We start from the raw sequence: 24,584 nt of genomic DNA, 5'->3' as shown, positions 1-24,584 counted from the left end.
AGAAAACATAATAAGACGATGTAATATCCCGGATTCTTCGTATTTTCTTTTCATTCCTTTATTCTTCAATCAAATCCAAGTCAAGTATTTTTTTATTAATTTAAAAACGCCTTTCTTCTTCTTTAAATTCTCATTCTCATATGCATTCTTTAAATGCATACAAAAGCATTATTTGTCTGACATATTTATATAAAAATTACATCAATATTAGTTGTCTGACATATTTATATAAAAATTACATTAAGTTTGTTAAAAATTTATAGATGAAAAAGAGATACAGCAAATCTCGTTGATCTTCGGAGAAATATTATATTGTGAACTCTCTTGGAATTTGTATGAAATTTATTTACGACAGAAATATTTCCGTGGAAATTGCAGATCATATGTCGCTCGGTGGACTCGGCGACAGTTTCTATGAGTACCTACTGAAAGCTTGGATTCAGTCGGGCAAGGAGGACGTCGAGGCACGTGAAATGTACGACGACGCAATAGCCGCTATAACCGAGCACATGATCAAGACATCCCCTGGCAAACTTGTATACGTGTCGGATTTAAAATACGACAGGCTCGAGCATAAAATGGGTCACTTAGCTTGCTTCGCCGGTAAGTTTTTTTATGCACATCAGTGTAATTATAATACCATTAGGATAACTCCGCTATATGTGCTGTATCTATCGAAAATTTAATTTATCAGGCATTATTTATTATGTTTAAGATAAATGAACTACATAGCTGTGCTCCAAAATTCCAATATTGAAAATCTATAGTATACGTAACATAAACTATAGATTTTCAGTGAATTTCGGAACGCAGCCAATATATCAATATAACAAACAATTCAAAACAAAAGAAGGAACTTGTCAATAACGTTATTATGGCATGCTTTGTAGGCGGTATGTTTGCTCTGGGCGCTAAAACTTTGGAAAACGAATTGTCTGACAAATACATGAACATCGCCGCTGGTTTGACTAACACATGTCACGAATCATATGACAGAAGCGCTACAAAACTCGGCCCTGAAGCTTTCCACTTTATCGAAGGCAACGAGGCCAGGAGCTTAAAAAATGGCGAAAAATATTATATTCTACGACCTGAGGTAAGTCGTTCGCACTCTCATTTAAAACTGAAACTATAGAAATTATCAAACCATTATCAAGAGACATGGTAGTGGCTTGCGCCAAGTAAACGCGCAGCGCGAGACCAACCGTGTTCTTTTTATATTATTATTATCATTTTTCGAGGAAAGACAGACAGAGGCTACGGTCCACTTGACGCTACAAACGTTTCGAAGCATTCTTTGATTGGTCAATTCGTAAAAATCTTTGTTTCGATTGGTCAATCAAACGCTTCGAAGCATTTATAGCGTCAACTGGACCGCAGCCAGAGAGAGAGAGAGAGAGAGAGAGAGAGAGAGAGAGAGAGAGAGAGAGCGTTTTTAAGATTTATAAAAAATTATTTTATAAATCTTGTTTTTCTATAAAAAACATAAAATATACAATAGAAAAATATATTATTTAAATATTTTATACTTGTGTAAATTAGGTATTAAATTAAGTATATTAGAATAGTAAAGTAGGTACATTTCCTATTTCCAGTTATTAAATAGTAAACAGTTATTTTAGTTATTTTAATTATTAAGTTTATAAACTCAATAGAAATCATAAAATACATACAAAATTAATTTTTTGTTTTATCTAAAATTGTTTTTTTATAAGATCTATATGATTTACTGAATAGTAAAACGAGATATATTTCTCCACAGACTTTCGAATCCTACTTCGTAATGTGGCGGTTAACAAAGGATCCAAAATATCGTGAATGGGGTTGGGAGGCAGTTCAAGCATTGGAAAAACATTGTCGGGTTCCCGGAGGATTTACGGGACTTAACAATGTTTACCTGGTCGACTCGGCAAAAGACGACGTCCAACAAAGTTACTTCTTTGCTGAGACGTTGAAGGTAAAGAGAAACAAAGCATCATTTCGATTCGGTTTACACTGCTCGTAAAAATTGACTTAAACGTTTAAATGTTTACTTATTTCGGCGACAGTATTTTTTTTATTTATATCTGACATAGTGCAACGTAGCGATTTGATAATTCTTTTTTATTTTCTATTTAATCTATATATTTTCTTTCTCTGTAAACTTTATAATATAACGATATAACGATATAACGATTTTTCCTGTAAACCTTACATAATAAACAATAATAATTTTTCAATTAAAATGTTTATAGAGGCAAAAGAAATAGATATAATATTTGAGATGAGAAAATATTCCAATAAAGAATATTATTTAAGATTTAAACAGTAGATGACGCGGAAAGAAGAAAGCTAATAAAAATATACGTATGTTACGAAAGTATAATAATACGTACGAAAACATGAGATGTGAAAATATTTTATCTTTTCCAGTATCTCTATTTACTCTTCAGCGATGACGATCTCATAAGTCTGGACGACTGGGTATTCAACTCTGAGGCTCATGTGCTTCCTATCAAGGGCAATCCTTTGTACCGCCCAGCTCCTTCTTTATAAGCCAGACAAATTTACAACAGATTGAACTGACAATTCTCGTTCGGCAGTGATGGACAGATATAAATATATATATATATATATATATATATATATATATATAAAATATGGCGATACATAATGGATCAGAATTATATAGTGGTAGAAGACTGAAGAAATTCATTTCAAATTAAGAAAGTGTTTTCCTCGCCGATTCTTTTTATATAATTATGTTTTACATTATGTGGATTGAAAAAAAATTTATATTACGAAAAAACAAGAATACAACAATTTTCTTTCATTCAATTAATTTAAAAGTATTAACTTTACGATAATAAAAATGTTATTTGTAAAAATACTGTTACGCGATCTATTTTGATTTTGATCCATTGTGTAACACGATAAAATCGCAAATTAATAAGAGAAGAAGAATTAGTCTGCCCTTCTAGAACGATACATAAAATACGATAAATTAAAATAATTATTTTAAGTAAATGAAAGAAAAAGTATGTGAGAGAAAAAGAGAGAGAAAGAAAAAGCGCGAAGAGAATGAGAGTGAGAAAAAGTAGAATGAAAATATTAACGAACGTTATTTAAGTCACACGTTTGTAAATAGCAAAAATAAAAGAAAGTGAGAATGAGAGAACGAGCGAGAGAGCTATGAAAATAGAAAAATATATTGCGAGAATGTGAATGCTTCGCCCATTTCCTTTTCCAGCCGCAGCGCAAAGCGATTTACATTTACACTTAAACGTATATTTATAATGTTAACATTTTTAGCATTCTCTAAAAATTACGACAGATAGTGATTCAGCTGCGTTTCTTTTCTTTTCGTTAATACTTTTACTCTGAAAAAATATCAACTCTGCCAGAAACGCGAAGAAGCGTCATTAAGACTGGAAAGTTTATTACATTATATATTATATATTAGAAAAAAACATTAAATTAATAAATAAAATTGTTGATAATGTCTTTTTACATACAGTGTCTCTGTTAATATTCTTTCACATATTAAATTCTGATGATTTACATTGTGTATTCAGTGAATTGTTGTTGTTAATTAATAAAACTATGTAAATTACTTTCACATATAGTCAAATGAAGATAAGTTTTATGTCGACACCAAGAATCGATATAAACTTGTTTTGTAAAACTTCGAAAATGAAACTGTCAATCAATCAAAAAAAAAAAAAGAAAAAAGGTAAATAACGATAAATCGTCGAACTACTATTTAAAAAAAAAACGTCCCATGTAACATTTTGTAACACTAACATTTAACGCGCGTCTCTTTCCTCGTTTTTTCGGTGCCTCTCAAAAAGATTTTGACCATCCAACAATTTTTTTATCCTCCAGTCCAATTCTGTTCCTACCTACAGAATTTTTTAACAAAGGAAAAGAGTAGAAAGTACACAAACCAAACTGTCAGTCTCACGATTGCGGTGCGAGCGTGCGTGCTTTTTGTATGGCGAGCTAATCGAAATAGAATGAAATGAAGAGGACACCCGGAGAGGGTGTAGACCGAATGTACGAATGCGGTCGTGCGTTTGCAACAACGGCGATCATCATTGCAAGTCAGTCGAATATCGTAGTTGTAAAGCAGTTAACTAGCGGGCGATTAATTAGCAAAGTTTATAATGAGAGGTAGAGACGTGTATATAAAGATTATAAGAAAGTCATATTCTATGCAAGGAGTGCGAGATATAGAATGGGATTTTAGAAAAAAAACACCATATAATTGTATAAATAGCGCTTATACCGAATGTAAGAATTGATTCGTCCAAATTGGATTCTGCAATATCCAGCGATAAACAATTAGAGAAGCAGTAGCATATATATCTCTCAAAGACACGCATTTTCGCAGTGTTCAGAGTCGGACTTATAATTGTAATTAAGTCCTTTCAGTAACAACAACCGTGACCATTTATATCGCAAAGAGACTCTGATTTTTTACGGGTCCATCTCGTGAATGAGCTTTTGTAAAACACTCTCCTCCAATAAATTTGACCTCGATGGTATCTCTTATTGAATTTTCAAACAATCAATTAACATCGCACTCGATGATGAGATAAAAACGGCCGGAAAGTTACTTAATATATACATAGTACAGAGTTATTGCGCTACATTTTTCCGGTAAGATGAGGTTTCAAAGGCGAGATTTTGAAACATCATCTTCAAGCGCGAAATAGAAAATACACGTGCACAACACACACACATACACACACACACACACACACACACACACACACACACACACAGGTAGACTAAATAAGAAGATTTATATTATGAGATATACATGCACGCGCACAAATGCGCGCATGAACATTCACTCTTATGTATCTGAATGAAGCAAAACGATTAGCTGCGCGATTATATTGATTTTTAAAGCGTAACAACCAATTATAATCGACCATTTGGTCGTTTTCATTTTACGTCACATCTTCCAAGAGATCCAAGAGATTCTATCATGATACTTCTTAAATGTCAATACAATTTTAAAAAGCATCTATGTTAAGAGACTCTAGAGAAGAGTTATACCAAACTGGTTAACATTAATCGTTGATAAATAGGCCTTTGTTTTCCAATTGTATCGTAATTAAGAATATAATATAAAAAGGGATAAAATTTGAAATTAAATAATATTACATTTAAAATAATGTTCTTTGTATATATTCTGTACTTAGACTATTATTTTCTATATTCTGACTATTATAAACGAATTACGATTAGTTAACCATCGGTATAACTCATTCAAGATAATTCATAAAACGATGTACAATATCTCATTCAAGAAGGGTGAATTCAATTTTGTAATACTTGATTCATTTGATATTACAGATAATTGTTTGTTATTAATAATTAAACTTATCTGTTTTCTTATAAATAATATTATGGATTATTAAAAATAATCAGATTTTATGGTGAATTTTTATAGTATCGATAATTACTTGTGATAAAGTATACCGTGCATGTTAATGGCGATAGTGACTATCATCTCGATACGCGTTTCAATACCCTACAATTTTTTAAATCACCATGAAATCTCTCAAATCTCCGGTCTCTATTGGTAACACACACACAAATACAGTAAGCCCCAGGTGATGTGTATGTAAAAATAGTGATAACGACATCGAGAATAACGGCGAGAATGGCAGTGTCCGGCGACGATGATAGTAATAATGATAGCCTATACATACATTTGTGAATAGATATTTAATAATTTATTGTTAACTAGAGTATTTTACTTGGAATACTTCACTGAACGGGGTTTTGGGTACAATAATCTTTTCTTATGGCAATGATGGCGCTTACAGTTTGTTTATTTGAGTGATAACGAGAGAAAGGAAAGAGAACAAAAATTAAATCTTATGATTAGCTTTACTCGCCTGATCTTTGTACGATGAGCCGAGGATTACGCGCCACAAGAGAAATATATATATTAAAGAAGAAAACAAATATGTCATATAAAAAAATTTTGTCAGATGCAAACTATACTTGTAAATATAATATACAATCTAGTGATAACGGGGTTTTACTTTTAACAGCTTTACGTAATTATTACTTTGTCATGATCAGTGAAATAAATAAATATTGATAATACGTTATATACTTCACTCTGTCAATTTCCATTTTCCAGATATTTATTCCAATTTTGAGAATAAGTATTAACTGGCAAATATATAATTAAATGTATATAGTATACTATAAGCATGATACAAAACCTTCACAGATTTTACTTATATAGAGTAAGATATATAATTATAAATATAATAAAAATTATTATATCTTGGAATATTATCGCTAATTGTCGTTAATTATAGCAATATTTCAATAAAATTTATTTATCAATTTATGATAATACGAAATAATGCATGATTTCTTAAATTATTCTTTAATGAATTTTCTTATAATAGTATTTCATTATTGATTTTTATTAAATAAAAAATTAATTAACAATTCTAACATTTATATGTAGTGTAATTCTATTTTCTACTGATTAATTATACAAAATGTACTAAAAAAATTATTTTTAAAACATTTATAATCACTATTGATTCAGCGTGTTCTGTGTTACTTGTCAATAATTTATATATTCTTTATTAATCTTTAAAAAGTAAGACCTATTGAATAATACGAATTATAATTCCGTGGAAAGCATACAAAAAATATTGTGATTTTCAAGGAGGCACCACCATCTCCGCAGTTGTAGGAGATGGTCTAGCGGGAAGAAGTGAGGAGGAGGAAGAGACACAGAAAATTAGAGCACGATCAGTCTTCCTCGTGTCGTGCATCGCTTCAACAGCATTTGAACTGGTAATCGCAGCACGGTCTAATAGCAAATATCTATGAATTCATCGTACCAGTTTGATTTTTCATTATTTTATCGAGAGATTTCGCATTCGAGAACTTTACGAAGTAGACACGGCTTCCTTCGTGCCAATTTCGCGAGAAACTGACAGACCAATGAGAATTATCAATGATGCAGTGTAATCTACAGTATAGTAAAATATAGTAAAATAAAAAAGAATTCACTGAAAGAGAAACAATTTGTTGGATTAAGAGTTGCCTACGATTTTAACAGATTGGTCTCTGATTGCATGATACCGCGATACAGCTGACATAACGAGACCGGAAGGATACCATTGCTCCGGTCTACGGCAAACAGTCTTCACTGTTCTCCAGCACGTTTCTCTTCCTTGGTACAACGGACGCTATTACTGAAGTGCGGTCTAAATATAGACAAGAACGAGTGTTTTTGACATAAATTGCGTCGCTTTTTTTATCCCGATTCAACGTGTCATCGAGGTTTATACATCAGCGCTATCGACTTTTATGAAAGATGAAAAAGTTTGTCTTTCGAATTCTCCTTACGTCTTGCGTTCTAGGTAAGTTTCTATTTTATTCAAACCAATTAGTAAATTTTTCATCTTAAATCGTATTTTGTTACGCTACTTTAAAGAAATATGAAAATAATTAAACATTTATTACTGTTACTACTAAATATCGTGAAAAAATCGTTAACTAATTTTGAAAGCTTTGAACAAATATAGAAGCCCACACTACTTTCGAAAGCTAATGATAGGTTCTAAAACTTGTAATGCAACGCCAACAAAAACGTTTGTCAGACAAACACATTAGACACAGCACATGTATGTAAAATTGCACGGCTACAATAGAAAACGTAGCAATGTATCATATTGTTTTAAAATTAGCTTAATTATATCTTAATAATTTTTCATTATTTTTAATTATTTTTATAAGGGATAAATGCTCATTATAAAAAACAATTTTTTATAAGGGATAAAGTTTTAAAAACTAATTACTTTTGTAATCTCTCAATTACTTTGTTACCGATTGCATTGCTTGACCTTTATACAAACATTTCGGATCATTTAATATTATGGATCCGCCCTTCGTAATCTGTATAAAAATTGAATACATGTCGAGTGTTATAATAGGAAATGACCGTGAAACAGCCACGCGAATCTATTAATGATTTATTATCTAATTTATCCTTCGATCTTTTTAAAGTTATTTTAATCTATTTAAAATAAGATAAAAATTTTTTATGTGATAGTAGTGAGTGATAATAGTAAAGTTGAATTTTTCATTGACGTATCGAAAAGAAATTATATTTGGAAGTAACCTCTTATTATTTTATGAAATAAAATACCTAATTCATTTTATACGAATATATTGTATTTGTACATTCTATTTTTCTACTTATTTAATCAAATAAGTCTCTATGCTAATATTAACACTTAATTATTCTACAATAAAAAATTTAAATTTAAATCGTTAATGCAATATACAATAACTTCGTCGTAATTGTGACGCTGATAGAATTAAAAGTGTAGAAAATTAAAACAATATATATATCAAATATTTTGAACAGTTAAATAATTAAATAATATTTAGTAATTTTTGAAAATAGCACAATGTACAATACATAAATTTTGCCTTTTTTTTTTAATGAGTAAATGACATTTTGGACTCTATTAATACATTAACTGTTTTGTACGACACAATGTATTTGCGTTCATTTCAATCACCGGAAGCAATTAACGAGTTAAGTTCAATGTCGCATCCTCTATGGGTGTCATAAACGACTACAGCACTCCCTAACTTGCCTTGAGGCCGGCATAATATTTTATAAATTTACGATCGTGCCATTCAACAATTGCCACTATGTTGTTTTATTTCTTTTCCGAATTCACATAATGTTAGTATTGCGTGCATAACTTATCCTGTCCTCAAAAAACAAACATAAAGATATCTTTTTCAAATGTGTTTAAAAATCATCTTAAAATTATATTACGACATCTTTTAAACATGTTATCTGAGTTTATATCAATAATCTGACTAATCGATTATAAATACATAATGAAACTTATGATTTTAAGAGTAATATGTAAAAATTAATATTCTAATGTACAATTGTTTCAGTAATAATTCATGAATCAAAATATGCTAGTATATATGTGCAGGATTAGCAAAAATGTCGCGCATATTCCGTCACTAGTTTATATTTATACACGTTGTCGTCATCTATCTAGAAAAAGCTCTTCCAATGAAGCAGATACGTCACTGCCAAAATTTGTGCTTTTAAATAAACTATGATACATCGATAACAAGAATTCTAAAAAGGGTCAAATGTTTCAACAAGAGATTTTTCCATGTAAAAATCATTCTTTTCTATGATACAGTTGTAATAGAATTAAACTTACGTTGTAATATAAAGTGCAAACATAATACTCTCTGCACACAACAAAAGAGTTTTTATATGGTACAAAAAATGTTAGAAGAAAACTCGCGAAATATTAACGCGAGAGTACAGGCGAAATCCACGCGGCGATAATATCCTAACTGTCCTGTTAAATTCAATCCAAAGTATCGGATGTCACGTTTAGAATGGCGTCCAAAAATTTAATTTTGTCAGCATCGATACGCGGCCCACATGCGTGAGTAAATTCAGTTGAGCGAATTTCTTCGCATAACATAGTACCACGCGTCGCGTAACATAATAAACGCTGGAATCTGGCTGCGATCGCGCGGTGAACGCACCCCAGAAGAGAACTCAGGTTGTGGCCTATAAATAACAAAACTTTGCAGTCTCGTCGGCGCTTGAAGTTTTAGCCGTCGGAAATTGCCGGGTCAGCCGTAAACCCATCGACCGCGACTTTTCCCACCGTTTATCGTGCGAACGAAACAATTATCCGTATTAACAAGCAGTCCGTAAAATGTCGTGCGATTCATTGCCCATAAACAAAAATGTACTTTCCCACGTGATTTTCGCTTCAAGAACGCGGATTAAGTTAAACTGTCACGCCGACCGAGCTCGGGCTTATCAATGATCAATTTTAAACGCGATTAAAGTTACATAGTAAGGACTTTATGTTACGATAGATCGTACGTGCTTAACTACGGCTTGGTTGAATTCGCCATTATAATCATGCATTATTTGAGTAAATCCAAGCCGAGCAAGGCCCCTCTGCTGCTACTCTTAAATTTCCTTCCTACGGTTGCCAGACGCTAGCGGGATTGCACAAAGTTTCGTACCTACGTCCCGACTGATTTGGAGAAAAGTGCGCGAGCGATGCGGTGCAAGTTGAGGCGGAAATTGATGCGTTTGTCGATACTTCCGAATACTTCCGATCACGAAGTAACGATTTCGTCTCGTTGGTTCAGTAGAACCTGTTTACGCGCGTGGATACTTACTCGCGCTCCAAAATACGATACGATGCTCGCTTGCTATGAGCGAGCGAGCTGCAAACTCGAGCCAACTATGCGTAGTCGGCGTACCAGAGATTCCTCTCGCAAACGCGAAAGATAAAGGTCGATAATTCCAACGCTTCCAAGCACTGCTAAGTTATGTTTGTAAATTCCGTATCTCTCAGATCTATGTCTGAAATCTAACTTAATTCTTTCGTGCTGATTTATTTTCTTGAAATAATTTGCCATCCAATTCATGTCTTATGAAAAATTTTTAGGGTCACGAATTTTGAAAAAATCTATTGTTAAAATTTCAAAATCCATTATTTTTAAATCAAGAAGCAATTTTTTTTTAATAGCTCTTATATTGACCTTTAAATTAAACGCAAAGAGAACTCGCTAATTTTTATGGAAAATGTATGCACGTATACTTTTTACTTCTCCATCATATTATGAATATTTGACGAGATATACAGATCAAGGGATGGAACTCAAAAGAGTGATTTTTTTGTGTAGAGTCCCGTTCTCTATTTTCAAAATAAGCCCAGAAAGAAGTAGCTACCTCTTTATTAAAAAAAAAATAAATTTTTGAAGGGGCGCAAAGCATGAAAGGCAATAAGCTCTCTTTTAACGCATTTAAAAAAGAAAAAAATAGCGAATATTTCCACGCTACTCAGTTTTGTTATTTTTATGATAATTTAACACTCACCAATAGGATGCCATCACGGGACCTTCTCTTCCTACTTTTCCTTCGTCTTTTCCTCTTCTCTGGTTCCTCGTTACTGTTTCGTTGTTACTCGTTTATAACACACAACACTGTAATGTGATATCTCTCATGAACTGCTCACAAAAATACGATTAATTACTGACTCGCATCACTCGCGTACTATAATTACCGGAATATGTCAATCACAAGGCATTTTGTACATGGCATTCCCGACGACATCGAGATTCTCGACGCTCGCGTTTTTGAGCTATTGAATAGAATGCGCAAATTAAAATAGAATGTAAAAGTTCACGGAATGTAATCTAAAACTGCGGCATAGCTGACTGCTCCGTACACAATAACAAACGTTACAAATTACGAATTTTAACAAATAATTAATGTAAAATCGCCAAATTTGTGTGTTATGCAGTTAACAAGTATTAAGATATGTTTAAATATATTTTTAAATTTTTAATATATTTTGCAAGAATATATATATATATATATATATATATATATATATATACATTTATAAGAAATACAATTATATTTATTTCAAATTGACAGCTTATTTTATTTTTCGATTAACACAATTTAATTCAAATAAAATTCTTTATAAATATCATTCAATTCTAAAATAGATCATTATTTATTACCAAAACACAAGAAGATATTTTAATGTGGTTTCCAAATCTATCTTATAGATTGCAAGTTTTATTGAAAAATATTTCCTTTTTAATTTTGCAAGAATTTTCTTTATACATATTTGTTATTGTTCGCTTCTGACATCACAATCCAAGACGATTGTAGTAAGAGCAGCTAGAAATAGCTTAAATATTAGTTGAAATATCTTAATATTTTAAAATTATTTTTTAATTTAAGATTTAAAAAAATGTTTAAATTTAAAGCTATTATTTTTATTGGCAATTTCACATGGCGACAACAGAAAGATTAGCGCAATCAGCTCGATGTTTAACGTGTTAAGCTTTAAGATACTTTAAATAGACAATTTGCACGAGATATATACCTCGACAAACAGAAATCGTTTTGATACTCGCGATTTGTTAATCCCGGAGGTAATTAATCGCGGTCTGACAGTCGTAATTTTAATTAATTATTTACGAAAGATCCATGCACGTTTCAAAAAAACACTGATAATGCAATTGATAATGCAATGATACATGAAGCGACTCACGTCGCTGTCTGCTTTTTCAAGCCTCAATGCGAATGATAGCAAATGTACGAATAATAAAGTGGCGACCTTGCGTAAACACAACGCGCCACAAGCCGTAATAACAAACGCCAAGGTCTCATGAGGAGCAGCGGTCTACTACCTGCCTATTCAAGTCTCATCTTGCGAATGATAATATTACTTTAACTACGTTCAGCGCAAGAAAGAATTAAATAAACAATAATTCTTTATTGCGATTTATACAGTTAGGGCCAATTTCACCAACCACGGTTTGACAAACCGACACGATGGTCAGAATTATCAGGGCAGCCAATATAAATCTTCTCTTGTCAGCCTTGATGTCAAAGTATTCACATCTGTTGGTCACCCTGATAACTCTGACCGTCGGTTCATCTAATCGTGATTGGTGGAATTGGCCCTTAGCCTCCAGCGCAAAGAATTAAAGGCAAAATCTTGTTAACAATTTACTCGACGATATTATATCTTCTAAACGCATCCTTTTAATTTTTACACTCGCGTTGAAATACGTCACAATACGTCATAATACGTCAGAACTACGATAATCATATGTCCAATTATTGTCAAGAGGTAACTGTTCTCTAAATTCATTTATTTTTTTAAAAGTCAATTTTGCTTTTTATTTTAAAAACTATAGCTATGCCCTGCCACGCGTTACTGTGGCTCTCTATTCTTATGCTACGTTTTTTTTAAATTTTCTTTGCTTTTGTTGTTTAACTTTCACGAGCTTTGCTTTACTGTTGCTCTTTTTATTTTATTTTTGAATAAGCATTTATCTATCTTTAATAAATCTAATATTCATTTATTTACGTACTTCTAACTTACTTTATTTATTTATTGCCTTTGGCACTGTATTCAATTAATTTGTTTTTATTTATTGTTTTATATTTTTATTATAATGTAATATAAATCTTATTTTATTAAAACTTTGAAATAATTTAAATTTAAAAAACCAAATTTTTTTTTAAATACCTATTTTCTTTAATTAAGCATTTTGAATTAGAGTGTATGTATTTAATTTATTATTAATTAATTTTATGAATCAATATTTTGTTATTTTTTTCTAAAAACTGCCATGGATTTAGAAATCCATTCAAAAGACTGTTTTAAATAAGTTCCTTTTTTTCAATAAAATAACAGCTATCTTCATTTTTCTTATTACCTTAATTTAAACACAATAGAAACATTCTTCGTCTCTCCCGGTCTCTCCCGGTCTCTCCCCGTCTCTCCCCGTCTCTCCCCGTCTCTCCCGGTCTCTCCCCGTCTCTCTCGATCTCTCCCCGTCTCTTCTGGTCTCTCCCCGTCTCTCCCGGTCTCTCCCGATCTCTCCTGGTCTCTCCCCGTCTCTCCCGGTCTCTCCCGGTCTCTCCTCGTCTCTCCCCGTCTCTCCCCGTCTCTCCCGGTCAATATAATTATTTCAAAATTATTTAATTTAAAATGATTTAATTTAAAATAATTATTTTCATATCTATAATTATTTCGAAATTAGTGTTTAATTTTACCTTTTTTAATATCCTGTATTTGTCCTTTTTCTCAAATTCCTTATTATTTAAATTTATTGTTTACTTATTTACTTATTATTTAAGCATTTATCTGTCTTTAATAAATCTAATATTCATTTATTCGCGTACTTCTAACTAAATTCAATACAACGTTGTGTTAAAATTACAAAAAAATATTATTTTTAAAATATTGTTTAAAATTTAATTATGGCCATCATTTTTTAAACACACAGTATTTCCAAAATCAGACCCCATAAGAACGCTCCCGGTTACAAATGCAACATTGTGTCAAAATTTCAAAGCAATCAGTGAAAAACTTACGGAGATCTTAAATGAGGAACAAACATTTACATTTTTTATATAGATTATTTAGCACTTATTTTAGATTTAAACTAAGATTTTGTTTACACATAATCGAACCAATTTTAAACTCTTGGAAAAATGTTTTATATAATATTATATATAAATATATATAAAATATGTCCATATATGTTTATATTAGTTTCTTTTTTTTTGTAAAATTTCTGTTTGATATAAAAAAATAATAGTCATACTAAAAGATAGAAACTAATATAAACATATATGGACATATTTTATATAAATTTATATATATTTTTATATAAAACATTTTTTTCCATGCTATCAGAAAAGTGAGCAATATCTTATTTTGCTATACTGCGCAAGAATATTTTGTAATACTCAATGCGGTATCATAATTCTTTACATTTCGGATTGTGTAACATAGTTATTATTAACAAATTGTTATTTACATATAACATCTTCACATTGTTAATTGCGAAAATTAATAAATAAATAAATTAATATATTTTAAGATAATTATATCAAAAGAATTATCGTGTAGTCTTTTGAGTATTTCTTGTAATCATGCAAAAATTTGTTAAGCACAAAATATATTTGAATGCAAACATCACTAAAGAAATTTTTTATATCTTCTTTATAAATTAATCTTTATGAGTACATCATGCAAAAAATGTTTCAATAAATAGTTATTATCTGAATTTACCTACCATTGTTTAATCGCAAAAGTTATTCATATTTGATCTCAGGGACTGATAATGAGGCTCATTAGGCAATACTAATGAGTAATTACGTTTAACGTCTTTTTCTACATATTCATTGCAGTCACCCTTCAAAAATTAATGCGTTGACAAATGAGGTTTATTCATACCTTATTTCAAATACAACGTTTTATTTTAATTCCAACTTTAAAAGTGAATAAATTATTCGGAATAATCGTGATAAATAGTCATTTACGTTCATATTTATAAGAAAAGTGCAGTAAAATCAGATCAATGGATTTTGAACCATAAAGATTCAAGACACATTGGCGCCCCATAATTAATTTATATCATATAATTTATAAATTATATTAATGTATTTTTTTTTTTATAAAAAGAAACGAAAGATAACTTGATCAATATTGATAAATAAAAGCAAACGTACAGTGCCACAGAAACTGATCATAACTTGTTTTATTTATTGAGAGACTTTTTAAATTAATTTCATTTGTGATTATTAATTTTGTGACTAATGCATAGTGGCTTTGTAAATTGTAGACTTGTTAATTATTTGGATATTTATTATAACATTACTAATTACCGTTTTACTCGCAACACACTGTAAGAAAAGCATGTAAAATTGTTATCTAAACAATAAATAATAAAAATCGTACGATTTGTGATAGAAACACATACATTTTTTATATAAATTGTAAAATTTGTTCTTTTCATATAATTTTATATATTTTCCTTTACACATACACAGTGCGCAGAATACAGAAACGTTTAGATCTTCTTCGTCCGAGAATAAGAAGATGAGGTATTTGTCCTTCTCATTAACGCATTTTCTGCCGTTTGACAGTTTATCTCCATTCGTCATGTGGTCCAGTTTTATGTTAATGAGTGGCAAATTATCGGAAAAGAGGCTGCCTGATGTAGCAGGCTACCATACTGCGATGGAGGTTGGCAGGACCTCTCACTCTCTCCCTCCTTTCGGCTTTCCTCGTCTCCGTTTCTCGCAATCGCAACGGTACTTTTGTCTCTTTTCGTTCCGTAGTGCTATCTCGCTCAAATTCCAATGAATGAGCGTATCCACATCTGTCGGATGTGCTTATGGTTATCGCAGGACGTGCCGCCAAACGCGTACGCCACGAAACGGTGACATCGACTATCGGCGATCAATGCGAAATCAACGAGCGCTGCGAACCTGATCAAACGGCTTCCTCTTCTTCCGTTTCCGTTTCCTCCCCTGATCCATTCTTCGTTTGTAATATATAGAATAATTAAAGAATATTACACCAAATTCTATATCAAATACATGTTTTAATAACTTTACAATGACGAAAGTCGTGCTAGTGATTAATATTATGTATAATTGTTATGTATATATATGATAAAATATTAAGGAATAAGAAAATCTATTATACTTCATTTTCCATGTTTCTTTAGAGATTTTATAATTAATTTTAAACTTGTTTGATAAAATTTTAAATGTGAATTTTAAAATATTAAAAACTGACAATCACATATTATTTAAATACATTAGAAATAAGTTTATAAATATTTGAATAATATAATATACCTGCGTTATTTAAAATAACTATTATTCCGGTTATTTAGATCAAGATTCAGATTATTTTAATAATCAAATTTTAACATTCAAAAAATCAAATATGCTAGTTTATAAACTTGGATGTTTGAAACATTTTAAAATATTTTATATGTATATTTATAACTTTATTTTATTTTAATGCATAAGTTCTTATTTATTATAACAAAGGTTTAAAAATAGTTAATAGTTGCATAATGTATGCTAAATTAATTGAAATCAAATATTGTTCTATTATACATAGTATAATCTATTAATCCAACAAAAAATTAATTTATGGGTTTTCTTCTCTTTTTCTTTTTTTCACTTTTTATTTATCAACAAAAATATTAATTAATATTTTAATCAAATTTTTTTTTAATTAAATAGAAAATTTATCTTAATCTAAATAACAATTGTCACAATAAGAAATCAAAATTACGTAATATTCATTTAAGTGTGACAACCATATGTTACTTGGATATGAAATAATCATTATTAATATAAAATGTTAACTTTTTATAAAATTTATCAATAAAATACCAATTTTTTGTTTAAAAACTTTGAAAAAATTTTCAGGAAATTATACAAATAATACAACTTGGTCTTCCTATATATTTTTTATACATATACATTCTTAAATGCGTATTTAATATTTAATGCAAATATAAAATTAACATACTTGAATTATTATTACCAATATATTCATTATTTATATATCGATAACTATAACTAATATTAAAAATGTATAGCACAATAAAGATAGAAAAATGAACCATACATATTATAGAGAAAGAACGATTTTGTTACAGTACCTCAAAAATTTAATTATATACAGAACTAAAAATAATTGGATTATCAAAATAATTATGTAGATCGTCCACGTAATGAACAACGCTGTAAAAACATTTTGACATTCTAGCAATCTAGTAGTTTACGTCCTACACATAATTATTTTAATAATCTAATAAAAATTATTTTCAGACTTATATTTAGTTAAGTTTTTAAATAATTTAGCAGAATTGTTCTTTCTATATTGTTAATTAATAAAATTAATATACTGCATATTACAATTATACCATTTGTAATGATATAATAGTACAATTAAATTACTTTATCTTATATATTTATTTTAATAGCCCTAATTTATAATAATAATTATACGTATTGATCCAAGGTTTCATAACATCCCAAAGATATTATTTCTCGACGGAGAAACTGAAATGATGGAGCGCTCATATAACGAAAGTTTACTTAGGTACCAAAATCGATATTCAACATTCTACAAAATTGCACTTATAATATTTTGTTATTATTTAAAGCACAACAGTACTTTAACCCACTTTTTTAACTTTAAATAATAAATTTTACAGGATTTACTTAGATAAATTAAATGTATATTAATTTTACTTATTTTTTTTTTAGTAACTTAAAGATGAAATTTTTTAGTTGTAAGTTGAGGTTTTCTCTGAACAGATACAATACACGTTCTAAATTGAACAAAAATAAAAATACCTACTTTGTGTGTGTGTGTGTGTTCATGAAAGTTATTTTTCTTATAAATTGTAAAAAAAAAAGAAAAAAAAATCCAGAAATTAATTTTTTTTATATATAAATCTGAAGATATTAATATTAATTGTAGTAGAGCAATGTTTGATTTAAATTAATACATGATAAATTTAAAAATATATAACTACCAAACTTTTCAAACTTTAATTATAATAAATAAAAACTTAAATATCAAATTTTTAAATGTCATAAGTAATCATGCTTAGAATTCCTTATAAATATTGTTCTTTTTTAATATAAATCTTGTAGTTGCTATAACAGCACATACAAAAATAAAACTGCCATATTATTTGTCTTACTTTTTTCATATATATAATTTCTTATCCAATCTTTGAAATCTATTATTATTTTCTATACTTTAATACTATATTAAATCATACACACACACACACACACACACACACACACACACACACACAGTTTTGTATTAAATTTTCTAAATATAAAAAATCAGGCAGTAACTAATTCATTTTCCGCAAAATGAACGATAGCAGAACTTATTAGTCGCACCGTTAACTCTCTCCTTGAGGGAGAGAAAGAGATGAAGAAAGAGGCCCCTGTCCATATACAAAGACTCGTTGCGTTACGTCACTTCGCGTCGCGGCAGGTATAGCATTTAGACATTCTACCGCGCTGGCCTAAGCTCGCTTAGCTCCTCTAGCCACCTTCTCGACTAGTCTGTTCCCCGGTTGATTCTAAACCGTGATTTACCAATGCGTGCCAGATAAACTGATGCTGGTTCACGGTCTACGCGCTACTTCTAATCCGCCTTTCTAATCTGCATATACACAACTGAAACGTTCGGTGCGTTATTGTGTTTGTGTTGGCTATTCGCGCGTATGTGTCACATCTGTGTATAGTTTCTATGCTGATTTTCCTCGCGCTTCGATTCCGATGTTCGAATCTTATTACTAGACCATCAGATTTACAGACATTTATTACATAAATTATCCATGTTTATCTATTATATATATATATAGCGTTTTTTTAAAACAAATTTATTAAATATTTAAATTTAACTGTCGGTTATATTTGTTATTAGTACATACTGATATAACACTATGAGAATATTAACTTCGTATTCTTTATTTTAAAAACGATAATGTTACTTTAATTTCAAAGTTTATTTTAAATTATTCTTTTAAAATAAACTTACTATTGCAGAAAATAGCTACCGAGTGGAAAGTTCAATCGCAATCTAATTTTATTATTCTGGTTCCCTTATACATGCATCGATACTATTCAATGCAACTTATATTTACATGTTATTTCTTCTTTATTAATTTATTTACAATTGAATATTTTTATAAAAATGTAATACTGAGCAGTATTAAATTGTACAGTAATTAGTACTTATGTTAAGTATTAAAAGCATTTTTAATGTTAGTACTTTTAATGCTCAAAATAAATAATAATTACTAACCAATAATACTGGGCAAAATTGAATTGGCCAGTAATTTAAAGTAACTTATTTTAAAGATTTATTTTAAAGTAACTAACAACAGTACTAACAGCAATACTTTTAATACATAAAATAAGTATTAATTGCTGGTCAATTTAATACAACTCAATATTACATTTTTATAAGAGAATATAGTTTAAAATTATAAAATAATATTTAAAAAACAATTTGATATAAAATGAGCTTAAATTTAAATTGAATGGACATCCATGTAAATTACAAGCAAAGTAATAAGAATGACCAATAAATAAGGAAAAGGATAAAACTAAGTAAATTTTTGAATACTAAATGTTCAAAATACAATTACATTGTTTCAATTTTTACATAATAAAAAATTGTTGAAATTTTACCAGGCTCTTATTAAATGTAAAAGAAGAAGTACAATTTAACAGAAACGTTACAATCGACTTTACTTGGCAACTTTTTGCGTCGCCATATGTCGTACATGTATAGAAACACATTTCAACCCCCGAAAAAGTTGACCCACTATCCCCTAATAGGGTCAACGAAAGAAACCTGCGTATATAGGCCTATGTCGTTCAACCCCTCGCTCCTCGTGTTCTCCTGTTGCTCCGCATGTTTTTTCTTTGTTCAGCGCTCTTCAGCATTTACCAAGTATTATTATTACGAACGTGCCTGTGACGCGCGCGACACGATGCGACGTACCGCCGCACGAACGAGCGAAGTCGCGCGTATCCACGTACATACATATGTGCATGAATCAGGTGCTGTGGAAGGAAACGTGACACATCCTGCAACCCTAATAATGCGTGTGTGCATACGGTGACGTAATACGTCTGGCACGCGCAGTGGTAGCGCATATAAAACCGCGAATATAGCGTAGACACCGCGCAGTCCTCCGGGCAGAAGTGCGTTGCTGTAATAACAGCAACAAACTACAAGCAAAACCTTTTTTATATTAATAAACTGTTTAAAGCAAATTTCTTTGATATATCTAGAAGTTAATATTAAAACTAAATTAATATTAATCACTTTCTTAGAGTCATGTAATACCCAATATAATATTCAAAAACTGAACTAATTTCATGATGTAGAGATTTAATTCAGAAACGAGTAAATGCATTAAAAGTAAGTAGAAAAAAAATTCTCGAATTCAAATAAATAATTTCAATTTCTCTATCTGGATAATGGCTGGCTATAGATAATTCTGTCGTTATATTTATTCTAGGTTTATCTCGAGTATATGTTACATTCCCAGATTCAGTATAAAAGTATTGCGAATAAGGTACTGCGAAGATGTTACCTCCACCGCTCTCAGCGCTTCGGATTCCGTGTGCGCCGACTACGCGCGCAAAGCGCCTCTCGAGGATGCTGGTTGTTTATGCGTCCCGTGCACAGTTGGACCGCAGTCAGGCTTCGGCCTCGGTCCAAAAAGGAGTAAAGGAGGAGCTAAAGGAGCAAGGCGAAGATCATGCTTCCCCGATAGCCGATGTACGCGCAGTAGTGCGTAAAGCGAAGCAGTTTTCGCGCGAGTGTGTTCAGGCCTATGGGGGAACGCGCGTGCCTGCCTGCGTGCGTGCGTGCGTGCGTACGTGCCTACGTACGCGATCGCCATGGTATGCATGCGCGATGCCCGCCGCTGCATACAACGAGGAGGAATCCTCGGGCCCTTCGAACACTCCCTATAGGGGCTGATGCCTTGGTAAGGCCACGCATCGTCCCCCAGGCCCTTTATACCTTTTATACTGATGTCCTTGCCCATAAAACAAAGCAGCCTGAAACACACCTCCTAAATTGACTTACAAGGAAATAAAACATATATTTAAATTATTTGTTATATTTTATCTTACTGATTGTGCATTGCCGGTCTTCATTGATGGTCTTGTAAAAGCACTCGCACTTTCAAATATCTAAAACACTCTCGAATGAGATATAATATATTTATTAGTAGCGTTTCGTCTTCCGAAGAGACTACGTAGTAAAACTGAAATTTGTAACAGAACTGAATTCTCGAAATATCTTTGAGTTGATATAAATAATATTAGGGCCATATTCTATTTTTGTAAAAGACTAAAGTTCATTTTCTCTTGTTTTTCCTTGATTCTCACGTGAAACATGAGATTTGTAGAATGGATCATTTGTAGAAATATCAAAGAACAGCGCAATCGTTACAAAAAGATCGACAAATTGTGTATTAAGCAACATTTCGCATGACACAGACTTTGGGTGGGCGAGCAAGCTACAATGTGCAGACGTTACGTAATTGTGCTTACGTAAATTACTATTAGGAGTCTCAGTGTACAAACGTCTAGCGAATGAGCCGATAAATCACGCGAGTAGTCTTGTGCGTCGAACACATGTTATTAACCCGCACAAACACTTGTAAATCTTATATAATGTATATTACCGTCATATTTTCCCGCTTGCCAAGTTTTATTATATTCTCGCTATTAAATTCTCGTGTTGACTTTGAAAATCAATCGTGAAAGAATCCTGCGAATACATATATATGTCTATCTACTGTTAATTCTCTATAATTATTAGAAATGTAGTCATTTGATAATTAGTTATATAAGATCTTTTTATCATATTCAATAAGGAAAATTTAAAAATATATATTATAAAGAAAAATCTGCTCTAGATTTATCAAAGAATTCGTCGTCAAAATTCGTTGCGACAGAAATTAAGTGTCTTGCACAAAGATTATGCAAACGTACTCACGAATGTATTTTTAGCTTAAATAAAAAGAAATAGGAACGATCAATTGTATCAAATTTGGTATAAATCTCAGTGTGTTTCTTTTATAATTTTTTCTTTTTATATGAAAGAAACGAGATACGTTTCTCTCACCGAGACTCAACGGTTTCACTGGGGCCCAGAGTCAACGACGATACTACTCCCACACCTCGACCTCCTATGCGCTATGCGACCCTGGTAAAAATTCTCGTTCTCTATTGTTCCACCCTAATTAATGTCCCCACTCGCGCTCGTGCACAAACGACATTGGAGCACGCTCCTCCTTCTGTAGGACGCGATCTCCCTGTGCTTTCATACGGCCCTGCTACGTCGCGCTGTCACTTATCCAATATCTGTAAACAAAAAATGGTTAGCTCGTCAGAGAGAGTAAGATGAATGACTCGTACCGATGCATTCGTGCAACGTAAATGCATTGCGAATTTAGAGAAGTGCCAGAATATGTTTTAGTATACGCGAATTGACGCTTACCCACCTGTAGATATCAATCGATAATTCCCTCGTCATCTAATTAATCTATAATTCTCCATATGACAGTGACGTCATGAAAAGACATAATATTGAAAAAGCATGAAATGTAAGAAAACATCAATACGAGTATATATTCGCATTAAGAAAAATAAATTTTTCTTAAGTATAAAAAGTAGTATAAATATTGCTAATTTTGAATAATAACTTTATATTTTAACCAACCCTTGCTGCAAGAATCTGCTTAGTTTTAATAGCAGATTCTTTGATTGCAATCAAGATTTCTTCAATCGCGATAAATGTTTACAAGTCGCAAACAATTAAAAATTGAAAACTTTGCACAATTTAACAAAAGAAAGATAGATATAATGAACAAATGAGATAGTGTTATAGTTCATTTAACTTCAAGGTGATTTTATCGTGGACACTTACATCGCGACATGAATACGGTTGTTTGCGAGCCGATGACTTAACTTGCAAGCCGACATCATATGGAAATTCACGCGATGGCCGGAGGTCGCGTTTTTTTAACACAAAATGTCGCATCGTGTACCAGGTTACTATGTTGCGCGCCGAGTTCCGTTTACAAATGTAACGCAACCGGCTTTTCGCCAATACGCCTTCGTTGCAGCTTCTGTTTTCCTGTGTAATTGCAAACTATCGCTTGTTTACAGCAAATTGTTGCAATCTCTCATACGTTGTAACAGCAATTAAAAAACATTTTAACGATCGCGCACGGACGCGATTCGCATGAGTTTCGTTCACAATTTTGCAAGACAACTCCTTTTCTCGATTGAAGGTTATTTCGTTGTTCTATCTGTCTTGCAATTTGCAAATTTAAAAGAAACACTATAATATTGTTATTTTATAATTACATACAAATAACGATACTCATAAAGTAACAAAACTATTTTTAAATATCTTGCAAATACAACTTTTATACGTGATTTAATAAATCTTACGTATATTCTCTTTTATCATTTAAGAAGTTATTTTTTACAAATATTGTCAATTTGTTGCATCTGCATTACCATATAAAGATACATTATTATATAAATAGGAAAAAGAATAAATAAAAGTTATGGAATATTTTTATCAGTATCGGCTCGTTACCTTTGCCAACACATTTCACTCATCAACACAGAGAAAATGCGAAATATTTTTATGAACAACATTATATTGTTGCAATTACATACGGCAATTACATACACCGACAAACCTACCAACGAGCCAGAAACCAATACTATCTTCCTACACTCCTAATACTCGAGTGTCTCGTCTGTTCTAACCCATTTCTTTCTATGAATGACTTCATCTCGGTTTGGCCAGGTTTTCCACGTGGTTTCCACAACGAATTCCGCCTGCGCATCTTCGGCGTTTGCTAAATCGTAGCCCAAGTTAGTTACCAATTCTCTCAACTCGGTGGATCAAGTCGACATAGACTCCCGCAATGTTGATACTCCTCTAATATCGCGGTAACAAGCGCAGACCACCTCCTCACTGTCGCGTCGTGTTTAATCTCCTTGATAAAATTGAGTTTGCGATATTACAACGGTAATCGCATTGTTTACTGTCCTGAATCTGTTGGATTATACGTTACTCTTTATGATTCTTCTTAGAACTATACGCACATTTTGGAATAATTACAAAATGTAAAATAAATACCGCTTAATTTTCAATGAATTTATAATAACAGTCACGCTATTAAAATTTTCTTTTTATGCGACCTTTATATACAATATAATCGCTCGCGAAAATAAAATTGCAAATAAGTTTATTTAAATTATAAATATATTATTATTTATAATAATATTTTATTAATATAATTAAAAATATAATAAAAGAAAATATTTTGAATTATAAAAAATATATTAAAAATTGAATAAATTTATACACTTCAATAATATCTTTTAAAATATTAATAAAATAATAATTTTGCAATATACATTAGGTTTATGGAAGTTAGGTTATTGGAAGTAAAACAATTTTATTAATATAATTAAAAATATAATATTTTATCAATATTGTTTTGCACATAAATGTATTAAAGAACAAATAAATTGTTGCTTATATAAATACTGCATTTTTTAATATTTCCTCACTTAAATTAAATCGAGTACATAT

At 31.0% G+C, this 24,584-nt stretch overlaps 2 protein-coding genes and 2 long non-coding RNA genes across 6 annotated transcripts in view; 3 read left to right on the top strand and 1 right to left on the bottom strand.

Moving 5' to 3' along the window:
- Positions 1-6,113, top strand: part of LOC105838260 (mannosyl-oligosaccharide 1,2-alpha-mannosidase IA) — a 601,715-nt gene extending 595,602 nt beyond the window's left edge. For both annotated transcript variants that reach the window (XM_036282748.1, XM_012683690.3), the window contains 4 exons: positions 379-603; positions 891-1,096; positions 1,763-1,957; positions 2,413-6,113. In XM_036282748.1, the coding sequence (XP_036138641.1) occupies positions 379-603; positions 891-1,096; positions 1,763-1,957; positions 2,413-2,535 (749 nt within the window). In that variant the 3' untranslated portion in view covers positions 2,536-6,113. The remainder of the gene's footprint in view (positions 1-378; positions 604-890; positions 1,097-1,762; positions 1,958-2,412) is intronic.
- A 642-nt stretch (positions 6,114-6,755) lies between these two features.
- Positions 6,756-24,584, top strand: part of LOC105838274 (xaa-Pro aminopeptidase 1) — a 36,660-nt gene continuing 18,831 nt past the window's right edge. Inside the window, exon 1 of one of the 2 annotated variants that reach the window (XM_036282661.1) lies at positions 6,756-7,394. In XM_036282661.1, coding sequence (XP_036138554.1) covers positions 7,349-7,394 — 46 coding nt within the window. In that variant the 5' untranslated portion in view covers positions 6,756-7,348. The remainder of the gene's footprint in view (positions 7,395-24,584) is intronic. The other variant, XM_012683717.3, reaches the window with a different exon arrangement.
- LOC118644336 lies at positions 8,483-11,221 on the bottom strand. The gene is made up of 2 exons (XR_004962134.1): positions 11,118-11,221; positions 8,483-11,037 (listed from the first exon to the last, which is right to left on the bottom strand). It is a non-coding gene; the product is annotated as an uncharacterized LOC118644336 (long non-coding RNA).
- On the top strand, positions 20,226-23,538 carry LOC114255478. The gene is made up of 2 exons (XR_003626728.2): positions 20,226-20,366; positions 20,467-23,538. It is a non-coding gene; the product is annotated as an uncharacterized LOC114255478 (long non-coding RNA).

The sequence above is a fragment of the Monomorium pharaonis genome, chromosome 2, assembly GCF_013373865.1.
Source record: "Monomorium pharaonis isolate MP-MQ-018 chromosome 2, ASM1337386v2, whole genome shotgun sequence".
In the NCBI taxonomy this organism is placed as follows: domain Eukaryota; kingdom Metazoa; phylum Arthropoda; class Insecta; order Hymenoptera; family Formicidae; genus Monomorium; species Monomorium pharaonis.
The sequence above is the reverse complement of the archived record's forward strand: the minus strand, read 5'-3'. Positions and strand labels throughout refer to the sequence as shown.